The sequence below is a fragment of the Martes martes genome (genome assembly GCF_963455335.1).
Source record: "Martes martes genome assembly, chromosome: 14".
NCBI classification, from domain to species: domain Eukaryota; kingdom Metazoa; phylum Chordata; class Mammalia; order Carnivora; family Mustelidae; genus Martes; species Martes martes.
The window spans coordinates 47321005-47335742 of NC_137902.1; the positions used below are offsets into that span (position 1 = coordinate 47321005).

At 42.1% G+C, this 14738-nt stretch overlaps 1 protein-coding gene across 1 annotated transcript; it reads left to right on the top strand.

Moving 5' to 3' along the window:
- Positions 1-1206: 1206 nt before the first annotated feature.
- On the top strand, positions 1207-12005 carry DYDC1 (DPY30 domain containing 1; the record flags this gene model as incomplete). Its single annotated transcript, XM_080823079.1, has 6 exons — positions 1207-1353; positions 1810-1911; positions 7641-7733; positions 9047-9103; positions 9579-9683; positions 11976-12005. The coding sequence occupies 6 exons, from the start codon at positions 1207-1209 to the stop codon at positions 12003-12005; spliced, it is 534 nt and encodes a 177-aa protein (XP_080679205.1).
- Between the last annotated feature and the right edge of the window lie 2733 nt (positions 12006-14738).

Below are 14738 nucleotides of genomic sequence, written 5' to 3' on the forward strand. Positions count from 1 at the left end.
TCCTTCCTTCCTTAACATCTGGTCTAAGATTATTCCTGTCCATCTTAATAACCGGATAGATGGGAACATTACTGGGAGAGTGGAGAAACTCATGCACTTGCCTCCATGGGGAGCCAGCATGCCCACCCTGGGACTGAAACACACTCCTTGAGGAGCTGAAGGAGCTTGTCTTGGGAGGACAGATGTGTGTGTATGCAGATGATTCTCAGGTTGCATGATAGGTGCTATGTGAGTTGCTTTGAGGAGGAGGATCTCCTTTGCATGGCCTGGGAAGGCTCAGGGAATGAGAGATGACCTACATCTTACAGGTGATGAGATATATTTTCTAAGCTGGGAGATAGTGAGGAATCATTATGTGCAAACACCTTAGAAATGGAAGTGGGCAAGGTATGACCGGCAGAACGGCAGAATGTTAAGTGGGGTTAGAGCCCAGGATATGCTGGAGACAGAAGAGATGTCTGGAGGTGAGTCTGAGAAGAAATTGGGGCCAAAGTGTGAGGAGATTCATATGCTATTCTTTGATGGCTGAAATTTTTTTTAAAATTTTATTCTTTGGCCTTGGAGATTCATGGACTTTTGTGTTTTTTTGAGGGTCAAGCCACTGACCCTCGTGGCTTGGGAGGAACATCTGTGTCATTAAGATAATGACTCTGGAATCAAGAGTTGGGTATAATCCCATGTTCACCATGTTGACTTATATGCTCTTTGTGCCTGGGCTTCCTCATCTGCACAGCGAGGGTAATGACACTGATTTATCACCTGCATTGTGAGGATGGAGTGAGACATGTATTGCTTGGCATGTAGCCGTCTCACAGTAATGATGGTATCCCTTTTTATGACTCTCTTTCATTATTTTGTTGTTGCTGTTGTTGAGTTTCTGTATCATTTATTTCTGCTTTAAGCTTTATTATTTCCTTCCCTTTGCTGGTTGGCAGTTTTGTTAGCTCTTTTCTGACTCTTGGCCTTGAGAGCCCATCAGGATTTTAAAGTGCATCTTCGTGGTAGCTCTTGTGACATCTGTGGACTCTCTTTGGAAACTGCCAGAAGCTTCATGGAGCCAGCTTGTTTGTGTCATCCCTGATGGGAGGTGCCCATAACAGGATGTAACTCTTTGTCGACCTCACTGGAGTCTACTTTTATTGTCCTTATTGAACATTCCCTGCATTAATGCAAAAACATTTACCTTTTAGAAGTCAGGGGTGAGAAATGGAGTCAAGGTATCTTCAAAAGTGCCTTGGGACATGTCTAACTCAAGGTCTTGCAGAAGTGGCCAGAATTCGCCCAGTGGATCCAATAGAATATTTAGGATTGTGGATTTACAAATATAAGGAAAACATGACCATGGAACAACTGGTAAGTAGGGATCTTCTTTTAGAAAATTAGAAGAGTGGGATAGTTGTTTCCATTTCTCTTTTTTTAAAAAGTTCAATGTTATTTCTATTATAAAAATAGTATGTTTATTATGAAAAACTTGGACAGTATGAAAAAAACAGAAGAAAAAATACTCCATAGATTACCTCTTTGTAGATTTTTAGGTATTTTCTTATCTTTTTTCCTATGGATTGCCTATATATTTGTAGGCCTTTTCTGTACATAATTGTAATCATACCCAAGGTTTAATTTTAATTTTATGCTCTTTGTTCAAATAAAACACACATTTCCCCAAATTATTACACATTTTCTAAATGGGGTGGAGTAAAATTTGCTTCCCCTTTCCCTCTTGTTGGTGATTAACATGCTTTCAAGATTGTTTCTACAAATTGTTCTAGCTCAAATTAGTCACGTGACATTGTTTTTAAACACTGCTAGAGACAGAAGGAAATGGCCGACCTGGAGCATGAGAGAGAACTAGCTGTGATAGAGCAGGAGATGATGGAGAGGCTCAAAGCAGAGGAGCTCCTGTTCCAGCAGGTGAGACAAGACAAGCACGGGAGTTCAGGGGTGACCAGAGTTAGCGGTGTCAGCCTCAGTGTGGTGCAACCCAAATGTTGAAAAAAACCCCATCTCCGATGAGTTAGGAATGGCTCCTTTGTATCTTCATGTTTCTGTATTTCTGTATCTGTGTCATCTTTGCTGGAGAAACAGCAGCAGTGGGGTGGGAGGAAGACCCAGGAAGTGTGCTCTTGTGGAGGCCAAGGGGAGAGACCCAAGGGGTCAACCATGCCTACTGCTGGTTGAGTGAGAGCAAGAGGGCAAAGTGCTCATTCAAGACCACTGGTGACCTTGGAGGGAGCAGTATGCATGAGGTTGGGTGCAACAGTGGAGATGGTGAGTGCAGGTAATGCTTTCAAGGAGATTTTCAGGGAAGGAGATTGGTTTTTTTGTTTTGTTTTGTTTTTAAGGAGCAGAGAGGAGGGGATGGTTGATGTTAAGGGATAGGGAGAGGGGTGCCTGGGTGGCTCAGTGGGTTAGGCCTCTGCCTTCAGCTCAGGTCATGATCTCAGGGTCCTGGAATTGAGCCCCGCATCGGGCTCTCTGCTCAGCGGGGAGCCTGCTTCCCCCTCTCTCTGCCTGCCTCTCTGCCTACTTCTGATCTCTGCCTGTCAAATAAATAAATAAAATCTTAAAAAAAAAAAAAGGGTTAGGGAGAGGATGGTCTAGGTACATGTGGATGTATAGGTTTTGTGGCACAAGGTTTAAAACAGTTTCTGTATGACTCTTTCTTCTTTGTGAAGTAGGGACCATGATCATCTTCCAAGAATGAAGTAAAGTGGCAGGTATGGGGAGAGTGGGGAGGATTTGAAGCAGTAGCTTTGAAGAATGGTAGAGTTGACCGGGAAACTTAGCATTACTTGGTAGCATTGAATAACCTGTCAGAGTTAGAGACCAGGCATTTATAATGTTGCCATTTGGTTTGGTTTTACGATTCTGTGATTTTCTCCACTTGGGCCTAGAGATTTGAGTGATGATGTGGAAGGGGCAGACCCTTTGATTGAAGTAGGTTTGGGATAGCAGGATTGGGGAGCTGAAAATGTTGGTAAGAGAATGGTTTCAGGAGTAAGTCATGGATTATAAACTAGATAGGGAAAGTTCCAGAGTGGCTTTTGGACTAATTATATTTATGGAGAGCTTCTGAACTAAATTTGTTATCCCCATCGTTCTACCATTTAGTACTTAACCCCAGAGCCTCAACTCAAGTCTATACAGTTGTAAAAGGGAAAGAAGCCTGTTATTTGGGTGTGTGGATAAAAAAGGAAAATATAGACATGACAAATAGCTTCTCTTATAACCTCTTATCCCTGACACTGAGGTAGAACATTCTAGGCACCCAAGATAGATATGGCTGTTGAAAACTTTCCTGCTCCTGAATCTTCATTTCTCACTTGGTTTATTCTTATGGGGAGTTTGCAGAATGTTGAGTGGGTGTCAGACAGTCATCCAAATAGGTGAGTGTCTGCCACAAAATTGCCCCACTTTGAGTGAGAATCTGCCCTTCATCTTATAGCTTCTACAGCTAGTCTCTCAGAATGAGGAGAACTTCTCAGCAGTTCTCCTTCTCTAGGATAATTCCATCACAAACGTGGGGCTACTTGACTTTCCTTGGCTCATCTACTTTCTCTTACCTAGATAAAATTGGGCAATAGCAGAAATCAAGCACTTCTCTCACGGTGTCCTATATCAGTAGGAAGGGCTCCACTGTGCCCTGAACCCTGAGCATTGGGTCCAGAGTGGAGGATGCAACAACATTCTGCAGAAGATTTTATGACCCATGAAAGAAACAGTGTGGTGGTCAGAAATAGATGAGAGAAGGAAAAGGGGGCCTGTGGAGAGAAGGTCCACTGGAGAAGAGCATAAAAGAGAGTGAGCTAGAGATGCTAAGGGACAGGAGTTCTGAGTCCACCATTGAGTCAAGTGAGCTGAGGCACCAGGACTCTGGTCCCCACCCTGTTGTTCTCAGTCAGTGCCACTGACTTGAAATGCCCTGAAAGTTTAGGACACTCTCCAGTAAACCCAGGGCCCTGTGAACAGGGAAGTACTTTGACTGACATTTTCTACCTACGAGCTCACTGAGGAAGTAAAAGCTTTTTGGTTTGTTTGATTTTTTGGAATACATTCCTAATGGTTTTACTCCTGTGCGAAGAAAGGAATTGAGCTTTGAAGTTTTCCAGAAAATGTTGAGAAACTGGTTCTCTTGACCAGTGTGGTTGGTACTTCACAACTGCATTTTGCACTGCTGTTCTGAGATTAGTCATTTCACTTCCTCCACCAATATCTGAAAGTGGATCGAAATGCCACGTCCTTGCCCTTCGGCAACCTGGCCCCATCACTTTTATCTCAGTGTGGATAATTCAAGGTTACCAGGAAATTCCCTTTAACAACCCTCTGTAAATAAATAGTAATGACTGTTTATTATCTCTTTATTTATAAAAATGTATTATTTTTTAAGAATGCCTTTGAAAGACATAAGGGTACATGTAGGTGTTGTGGTATATTATGTAGATACAGCGAGAGAGAACAAATTTCCACAAAAGTTATATCGACAAAATACATTTTTTTTAAAAAATAGTAATTAAGTACAATTTTCCTTTTGGAATATAGGCTTACTGCTTAAGAGAATTAAATTATTTTCTGAGAGATAACATTTCTTTTAGTTGGAGTTCAAAGTTAGTGTTCCCTATCATCAAAATTGATTGAAAACATTTATCTGTTAATGCTGATCTTTAATGAGATTTTCGTATTTCCTCTTTGAAAATAGCTGAGAGATTGGTCCTGCCAAATGCTGATATCTGTCCGTGTGGATATAATTTTGACCATATTTATCTCTTGGAATGCATTTGTAGAATTCTATTTGATTTTTATCTTGTTTTGCCTTTTGGCATGTCATTACCTCCTAGATTAATCACTTCCAGTTGAAGGTTGGTAAAAACTTCTCAGTTACACGGTTACCTGGATTTGAAGATATGGAAATTTCATTCACACTGAAGTCAAGGCCACAAAATACTTTGGGCCTATAGTCTGAACTCGGGAAATACACCTGCTGCCAATTTTGTGTGGAAACTGGGGGAGAGGAGCATCTAGTTTCTTGTTTAAGGTTTTGACCACATGGGAAGTGTATAAAGCAGCTTGACATTGCCATTCAAACATTAGTTGTTGAAATGGCTTCTCCGAAGTGTTAAGTTTTACATATAAGAGCTGTTTTGCCTTGTAAGTTTAGTTTGAATTGATTTAAAAACATTATTAAGCCTGCAGTAAAGCTTACATGCAAAGCCATTTCAGGTTTGATAATAGAGACTGAGAATGAGTCTTCTCATTCCAAAAAATTTCAGTCTTTGCCCTGAGCCCCACAATGCACAGTAACCCGTCACCATGTGCAGCCATATGCAACTGCTGTGTGCTGGGGCGAGCCGAGATATATTCATTTTCTCTTTCTGACAAAAATCTGCAAAACTGATGACGGTTGCATTCATAAGAGAGAATGAAGGACGCTGTTGGCACTGCTGGCTCAGTAGCACATGAGAGATTCAAGCATTTTCCTCAGAGTGTCTGCTGTTGAATAATACAATGAATACTCTTGGGCTTTCAACACTGCATTTTCACAAGCTCTGTAAATTTGTCCAACTAAGCCTCTTTCTGTTCCACATACATTTTTATCACCATTGGTTGTAACACATCTTAGTAGATTTCACTGCTGGTTGTACTGAATTCACGTTTCTCAACTTCTTTGGAAATATTTCTTGGGGCGCCTGGGTGGTTCAGTTGGTTAAGTGTCTGACTCTCGATTTCAGCTCAGGTCATGATCTCAGGGTTGTGGGATCGAGCCTCAGGCTGGACTCCACGCTGAGCGTGGAGCCAGCTTAAGATTTTCTCTTTCCAGGGCGCCTAGGTGGCTCAGTGGGTTAAAGCCTCTGCCTTTGGCTCAGGTCATGATCTCAGGGTCCTGGGATCGAGCCCCGCATCGGGCTCTCTGCTCAGCAGGGACCCTGCTTCCCTTCCTCTCTCTCTCTCTGCCTGCCTGTCTACTTGTGATCTCTATCTGATAAATAAAATCTTTAAAAAAAAAAAAAAGATTCTCTCTTTCCCTCTCTCCCCAACCACCATGTGCTCACACACTCTACTCCCTCCCTAGAAAGAAAGAAAGAACAAGGGGGTAGGGGGAAGAAAGGAAGGAAGAAAGGCAGGCAGGCAGGAAGGAAGGGAAAGAAAGAAAACTAAGAAAATACCTCTTGACTATTCATAGAGGCTGATCTTTCAGTCCCTTCAAATTCAGCATTGATACCAGTAAATGACAACAGCTGAGCAGTGTTGGGAACATTTGTCTACGTATCAAGAGCCAAGGAAAATCGCTCAAAATAATTTGCCTCGTTTTTACTTGATCGTTGATGTTGTTCCCTGTGTTGTTCCTGGTGTCATCCACTCTTTGAGCAACTGTTTTCTCCAAAAAGCTAATAGTCTTAATTTAAGTTTATTATTATTTTTGTGAACACTGAAATCAAACACGTTTTAATTAAATCGTCATTGGGAAATGAACTTCTTTGCTTGGCTAACAAATGAACCACTTGGAAACTTGCTTTCATTGCAGCCTCATTTTTACTTTTAATTTTTGTGAAGAAATTTTACTGTGATGAACTAATCCTGTTTAAAATAGTCTACTATTTCTGACCTTTGTTTTCATGTGAGTTGAGAATACTGTGATGATAAGTGTTTAGTCTGGTAACATTGCTACTGCATTCTTTTTAGTAAAGTATCCTTCATAATAAACACCATATTTTGCTATTTAATTTGGTAATAAAATACTGTCCACTCTATCTTAAAGGGGCAACATTCAAAGTCCACTTCTTTTCTTGTTATGATGTGATGGGTACACACCGATTTAAAAAATGTCATGGTGTAGGGATACCTGGTACTCCAAGAACTGTTGAGATAAAACGGAGTCACTGATTTGTAGCACGCTGAGCACTAGTGCAAAGTGATGAGAGTACTACCTATGGTCCCTGTTGCCACCACCCAACTGTGCTGTTGTACAAAAATAGTCACAGACAATAAGTAAGCAAACGAACATGATGGTGTTTCAATAAAACTATATTTATAGGCACCAAGATTTGAATTTTTTTGTAATTCCCATGTATCAGGAAATATTATTATTTCAATATTTTTCAACCATTTAAAAATGTAAAACCTTTCCTAGCTCAGGGGCTGTACAAATACAGGACTGAGCCAGATTTGGCCCACAGAATTTAGTTTGCTGACCCTTATTCTAGTGTGGCATGTATGTTGAGTTGGGACCAATACATTTTTGATTATCTACAGTTTTGGATAATATACTTAAGATTTTCTCATCCACTCTTCTGCAACTAAGGTTCAGCTCTTTGAATACCCATCTATGCTTGAAAGGATTTTATCTAAAAAAAGTAGTGCAATCTCATTTGTTGCTTCAAGAAGAACAGAGAAAATAACTTGATTTTGTACAAATTGTGCTTTTCTACAAATTAGCAATTAAGGAAGTTTCCTCTTTTATGTTAGACTTCAGGAAATATTTGTAAAAGCTCAAGTATTAGGCGGCTGTGATCATTTACTCTTGTAAGTGTCTGAAATTTAGGTGGGTATAAACTTAATTATCCTGGGACTTTTCAGAGTGATTAGAGTTAATTCCTTGCAATTGATCTGACGCTAATATGACTTATTTATTTCTGAATATTCAGCAACAGCTGGCATTCCAGCTGGAGTTGGAAATGCAAGAAAAAGAGAGACAAAGAATAGAAGAGCTACAGAGAGCTCAAGAAGAATTAGAGAAGGTAATTTGAAGTTTTATAAAAAAAAAAGTCGGTTTTATTTTTTAAAAAAGTCTGTTTTATTTAAAACCTCATAGGCTCCTCAAACTGTTTGTTGCAACTGTCACAATGTGGGATTCAGAGATGTACCACACATTAGCTGTGCGACGGAAACAAGTCTTACAACCTTTTCAATCTCAGTTTGCCTTTTTGAAAAGTAGGGGTAACAGTCTAATTTTACTAGCAGCATCTCACTGGTTTGTTGTAAGGGTCAGCAACCGACTGTTTGTGGGAAACTGCTTTGTGAGCCGCAGAGTTCTCTCATGGTGATAGAAGCAACCTTCTAGCCCAGGCACAGTTGTTCCTGACTGTGGTAGCTGATGTTCAAGGTTAAGTTCTTTGCAATATAGGGGGCATTTGGCTTAACCGACTGAGCCACCCAGGCGCCCCCAGCCAGTCTCTCTCATGCAAATGTGACTCCTCTATTTATTCCATAATTAAAGTTAAAAACAGAAGTAGGTCTTGTACAATATGTGTACCCCTGGCTTAGAGGAGAGCATAATTATTTAAAGCACTTTTTTAAAAGTTGGAAGTCTGAATTGCATTAAAAAAGTGATATTCTTAAAAAGATAAATTCAAAGACCTATACATAGTTTAAAAAAACACATCGTTAACAAAAACACAGATGCTGAGCTTATCTTAGTCTGAGTGCCGTAGGGCGCAAAGATTCACACCATGCACACGTGCCCATAAATACATGGAGATATAGACCCCCTTTGTCTTCAGTGAAGACTCAGTGATGTAAAATGACAGAAGAAAAGCTTCTGTTTTATCACTTGTCTCATTGGCTAATAATTTGGCTTCAGGTTTAACCTTTCAGATCATTTTTTAAAAAGAGTCGTGTTTAATTCTAAATAAAACATGGCTTTCCATTAGTAGCCAGTGTTAAATGAGACTACAGGCTACAGTTTTGTACTAAATGCATTCAGATCACCCCTTTATTACTCATGACCTATTTGCTATTAAATTGATCATAGCATTATTTAAAAATAAAATTTCTTGGGGCACCTGGGTGGCTCAGTGGGTTGAGCCTCTGCCTTCGGCTCAGGTCATGATCCTGGGGTCCTGGGATCGAGTCCCTTGTCGGGCTTTCTGCTCGGCGGGGAGCCTGCTTCCCCCTCTCTCTCTGCCTGCCTCTCTATCTACTTGTGATCTCTCTCTCTATGTCAAATAAATAAAATTTTTAAAAATCTTTTTTAAAAATTTCTTGAAAATTAAACATGGAATCAAAATGGAAAGTATGTTCAAATATTTTTCTTCATTTTTATATATTATAGAAGATGAGAATGAATACAGAAAATATAGCTAAGAGTGAAGATAGTTCACATTCAGAGGTGAGAAGGAAAAGTTATTCTGTGTTAAGTGAAATGAATGAGTGTCCTGGAAAGCAAAGCTTAACGTTGATGCATGAGTAACTAAACCTTTTCATAAGGAAAGTGTAAAAATTGATAGTCTAAGAATGTGTTCTAATAACAAACAATTCACAAGTATGATAAGCTTTAAAGCAAAATCTCAAAGTGGATAAAAATGGAACATTCAGTTTCTGTTTGTATTTTTAAAAACCAAAATGTCGTGAGATATTTATTAACCATAAGTTTAGTTACAATGATATATCTTAAACTTCTGAATGTGCTTTTTAATTAAGTTTTAGCATTTATTTCTAGAATTCTCTCTCTAGTAACAGGTATTGGTTCATTCCATTAACGTTAAAGGTTGATGTTATAATTCAGACATTATTGAAATCAAAAGAAAATGAGTGTCTTAATTTTGAACTCATTTAAACTTAAAAATGAATTTTAACGATTGTAGGATGTAACATCAGACACAAGCAAAACACTAGCTGAAATTAGCGATCGATATGGGGCACCTAACCTGAGCAGAGTGGAAGAACTTGATGAGCCAATGCTATCTGATGTAAGTATCTTTACGAAAGTGTGTTGTGAAAAACAGTTTTGTTTTGTTTTGTTTTGTTTTGACTTTGGGAAAGCCTAGTGCATAGGAGACCAGGGTTTGTGGGAAATGGGCCCTTAGTGTCAGAGAAAGATAACCAGTTCCCTGGGTGTTGACCATCTGTTCTTGCTGGGCTTTCTGCTCTTCTGTGAATGTGTGCTGCTGGCCACAAGGGTCAGGGTGGGCACAGGTCTGGCTCCTTGCAAATGTGTCAGCACTGATGGGAAAGTAGTTGGAACCTAGTGTCGAGGTCATAGTGTGCCCTTGTGCAGAGGGCGACGTGTATATTTTGGACTCAGGCTTTGAAAATCTCAGAATCTCTTCAAAATAAATATTTAAAATCCTTTGGGGAAATACATAATCTTTAAGTTAAATTTGGGGGGCCAGTGGCAAACACTAGAACGAGATACAAATGCTAATGAAAAATGCATGCTTTTCTACTATATGCTTGTGTAATAAACATACAGTGTTTTCTACGTACCAGGCACTGTGCCTGATGCTGTTGTGCATAAAACACATAGTTATTGACCTAGTCTGGGGGGAAACAGACAATTGGACAAGCAGTTAATAGTCTTTGCTTGAGTGATCAAGTGATTTATTGGCCAGAGCATAGGTTTTGAGAGTGAACAGGTGAGCTGTTAATAACTAAGCCAGATCTGCTGGTGTAGACCAGGACTGTTGGGGCAGAGGGTATATTTAGTGACCTAACCATGTACGCTGACAAAGTGGGGAAGCCAGCCCAGCGGAAGAGCTCTATCTGGGAAGGTTTCCTGAAGGAAGTTGATGACTAGTTGCTGAGAGAGGGAGGAGGAGGGTCTGAGAGCACAGCCAGTATGAGACACCCCAGGGGAGAGTGAGGGGGTGTGAGGCAGGGAGGGAGAAGGGACCAGGCAGGAGAGGGAGGAGGAACAGGCCATGAAAGACTTGGTAATTTGTGCCCAGACCAGTATGTAGATTTGATCCTAAAGGCTGTAGAGGCTGATGCAATCACCAATCAGCATTTTAGAAAGGCCAGACGTGGCAGCACAGAGGGAAGGATGGAGAGAGAGATGTGAGGACACCAGTTAGGAGGCTAGTGCAATAACACAGACTGGGATGTCATTGGAGGCCTGTTAGAAGGGGCAGCTGAAAGCTCTTGGTCCTAATGAGTCAGTAGAGACATTTTCATTAAATGTCTGTGTTTTGGTATCATGCAGGCAGGCAGTGAATACCAATGAACAGAACAGATGGGGCTCCTGCCCTCTGGGGGCTGTGGGCTGGGGGCAGGTGCTCTGAGAGGAGGGACCTGGCCTGGATGAGTCTTCCTGAGGAATGATGCTTGAAGAGGTAGCCTGAGCTGACTGCAGCAGATGGAGACAGCAGGATGCTGTCAAGGAGCGGGCGTAGCCCAGCTAGAAGGCTGGGTTGCACGGAGCTGCGAGGTATGACTCAAAGCTGGAGAGGTGGCTAAAGGTCACATCACACTGTGCTCTGTAGGATGAGTGCAACAAGAGTCACTGAAAGGCTCTCTGTAAGGTGGAGAGAGGTGGAGAGGTGATTTTAGAGGAGGGAGAGACGATTTGAGTGGGCAAGTGTGGAAAAGGGAGACCACTTAGGAGGTTTCATGATTGTCCAGATGCAGGATGACCAGAGCTTGGACCAGCATGTAGACAGCAGAGATGGGGAGAACCGGATGGATTTGATGTTGGCTGGGAGGATGAGGGACAGAAGGAAGTCAAGGGGATGCCCAGATTTCTGCCGCGGGCAACTGGCCTAGGAGCTTAACCATTTGTTGAGTTGAGGAATATAAGGAGAGGAGGTAGGTTTCATGAAAATGATGGCTTCAGTTGTAGACGTGTTGAATGTCAGGTGACCCTGAGATAGGCAGATGTCATTGGCTAAAGACCAGTTGATGTGGGATAGCTGTCCAGAGGACAGGAGAGAGCAGCAGGCGGGAGATAGGAATGCAGCAGCTATAGGCTATGGGCTATGTGGGGCTAGGAGATGCAGGGATTTAGGTACCTAGGAGAGCATGCAGACTGCAGAATGGGGCTCAGGCGAATGCATTAGAAATTCCGTCGTTTAAGGGGTGGATTCAGGAAGAATAACAATAAGAAAGGGGAGCAAGAGAAATAGAAGAAAGGATGGGTTAACAAATGCCTGAGAACGTTTGCTTGGATCTTACTTGAAATAATTTGAAACTATCAAAAAAGCTTCATTTACACAGTCACAGCTCTAACTGTATTAAAGCATATTTATGTTTTACTTTACTTTTAGGTTGCATTAAACATTGATCAAGATTTGTAGGATCAACCAACCTAAGAGCAATAAATTTTTCTGCTTGTTTCAAGTTTCAAAACACGAGGTTCCCTACTGTATTTTTTCCCTCTAAAGACAGCTTTATAGATGGGCTTCAAGGGTAGTGTTAAAAGGCTGTTCTGGATTCCCCAACACAATTTGTGATTCCTAGGATTCCTCCGAGAGCGGGAGAGAGAGTTTGCCCAAGCTACTGAAAGGGGCAAATGAGAGATGAGCTGAAAAGAGCATGTGTGTCTGCGTGAGAACAAGATTGTTGAGGTGCAAGTTCTGGTCTGGGAGGAGAGAGAGGGCCTGCCACCAGTGCAGGGCTCGGGAGTGTTCAACTTGCTTTATATCCCACCTTCCCCCACCAAGTGGACTGCAAAGATTTCCCCAGTTTGCTAGGCAGTGATACTTTGTAAGACCATTAGTCCATGCTTAGTAATGGGCTGGATAGGGAAAGATGCAAAGTGCTGGGGTACAGAGAAGCAGCCTCTCTTCTGGAACAGCCAATGGGCAAAAGTGTTGGTGCTGCTATTCGGGGGAAGCTCTCGCTGGACAAAGGCCATGCAGGGGCCTTCCTTGAGTGGGTGCTGGGTAATCCATGGGCCCCGGTGTCTCTCCTGGCTCCTGAGAAGTTTTAGGCCCAGCCTTAAACTTTAGGGAGAACTTTGCTTCCTTTGTAGAATTCTTCCAAATCTAAATCTCTGTTATGAATCCTTTCTGTTCTTTAAGGAGTAGTATAGACATGGAAACATAAATGCCAGGAAGAGGCTTCTTAAAAATAAATAAATACATAAGTAAATGAAAGTCTGCTTTTGGTCATCACGTACCTTCCCTGAGGCAATGAGAATAGAGCAGCCTCGCTGCTTAAACCGGAAAAGAAAAAAATGGGGAGGGGAGGGATATTGTATCGGTTTCATTAAAAAAAAAATGTTATCTTGCCATGTCAGTTCTGTACATTTTTAAGAAAGAAGTCCCAGGTGCCCTGGAGAGACAGTTTCCTGGTCAGTCAGGCCAGTAGGCACTGTGCCCCAGCATGGATGACCCACATCAATCCATCTAGGCAGGTGTGTCTAAGGGAGCAAGACAGCGCAGTGTCCCCAGGCCTTAGACTATGAGGATGCCCTCATAGAGGGCAGGGGGTGGAAGGGCAGGCTCAGAGGGCCCTTGGGCTCAGCATAGCCCAGGCCAGTCTCGTACTGGGGCTTAACAGCAAGAATCTGTGAGTGTTGGCTAGTCACGGGTGGAATTGCTGTGATTCTGGGGTAGGGAGTAGTCTGGTTGGAAGCACTCCCAAGCCAGATCTGGGCACAAGAGAGTGGAGGTAGAATGGGGTGAAAAGGAGATGAAACTTTTTTCTTAACTTTTTTCTATGCCTGGTAATTTTTGGTTAGATGTGAATTCTGTCTTCTTGGGTGTAGGATATTTCTGTTCCTATGAATATTTTTGGATGTCATGAAGGTACTCAGAAATAGTTTGATCCATTCTGGTCTTGTTTAAGAAGCTTTATTGAGTGGCACCATAAAAGAATGGAGTCTAGGGCCAGTTTTGCCTCAGCAAGGCAACACTCTCTGGGTGTACTACCCAACGTTGAGTGAACTATGAGAATTTTCACTTCAGCTGTGGAAATATGAGGTAGGATTGACAGCAAGAGAAATTATTCCCAGCTCTCTTCAAGCCATGGGTATGTCCCTTAATAGTTTCAGAGGTTCTTTCCTTAGCTTAATTGTTTCCTCATACCTATGTGTTTGTTACTCGGCTGAAGACTTGAGGGGACCCTCCAGAGGTACCCCTGGACTCTAGCCCCTCTTTATCCAAGGAGACCACTGGGCTTCGTGTATGTTCTCCTTCCCTGAGAAGTAACTTGTCAACACTCACAAGGCAGTGTCCCGGCGCTGTAGTAGGGAGCACTCTGTTTCCCAATTCTCAGAGTTCACTGTCCTTTTCTGCACTATGTTCACTGTCCTAAGAGCTGTTGTTTTGTCTGTTTTGTGTGGGTTTTTCATTGTTTCACACATGAGGGTAAGTCCCGCCCCTGTTGGTCCTCCTTTGTCTGAAACCAAAGTTCAAAGGCCACAGAATTTTTCTCATAAAAATAACTGTTCCTCTTGGCTTTCTCCACTTTCCTAATCTGATGAAATGTAACATGATTACTTTCTGAGAAGAATTGGAGGGGTTCTGGAGGTATCTAAGGACAGGCCCAATGGGAATCAAAGAATCAGCTTTACAAATGCTAAAACTACATCAGAGAATGCACTTCGGACACCAGGCCGAAGCTCAGTACCTTTTCCTTCTGGCTAGTTTTAAGAAAAGCAGCTGGAGAGCTATTGTTCTCTCTGTCAGCTGGAGAGACTGTCATTCTGCTTCTCATATGGGGAACAGGAACATGGCGGGGCTGTAGCCAGTTCTGATCCCTGAGGCTTTCAGGAGCCAGAGCTCAGAGGCCAGGTTTACCCCTGACCCATTCATCCTTCTCTTAGGAGAAGGAAGAGAAGGTACAGCAATCGCCCGGCTTCCTCTTCTGCCACACACTTCTCTCCTGAGAAATGACACTGTATCAGTATTATTTTGGCTGAAATAACGTGACTGAAATTCCTGGCTGGAAACAGGCTGATAACAATGATCCATTGTCTCCCATGTGAAGTCCAGAGGATGGGCAGGCCGCAAAGTGATGGGTCGGGGCTCCAGCTCCCTCTCTCTTGGCTCTGCCTTTCTGCTGTCTGTTGGTTTTCATCCCCA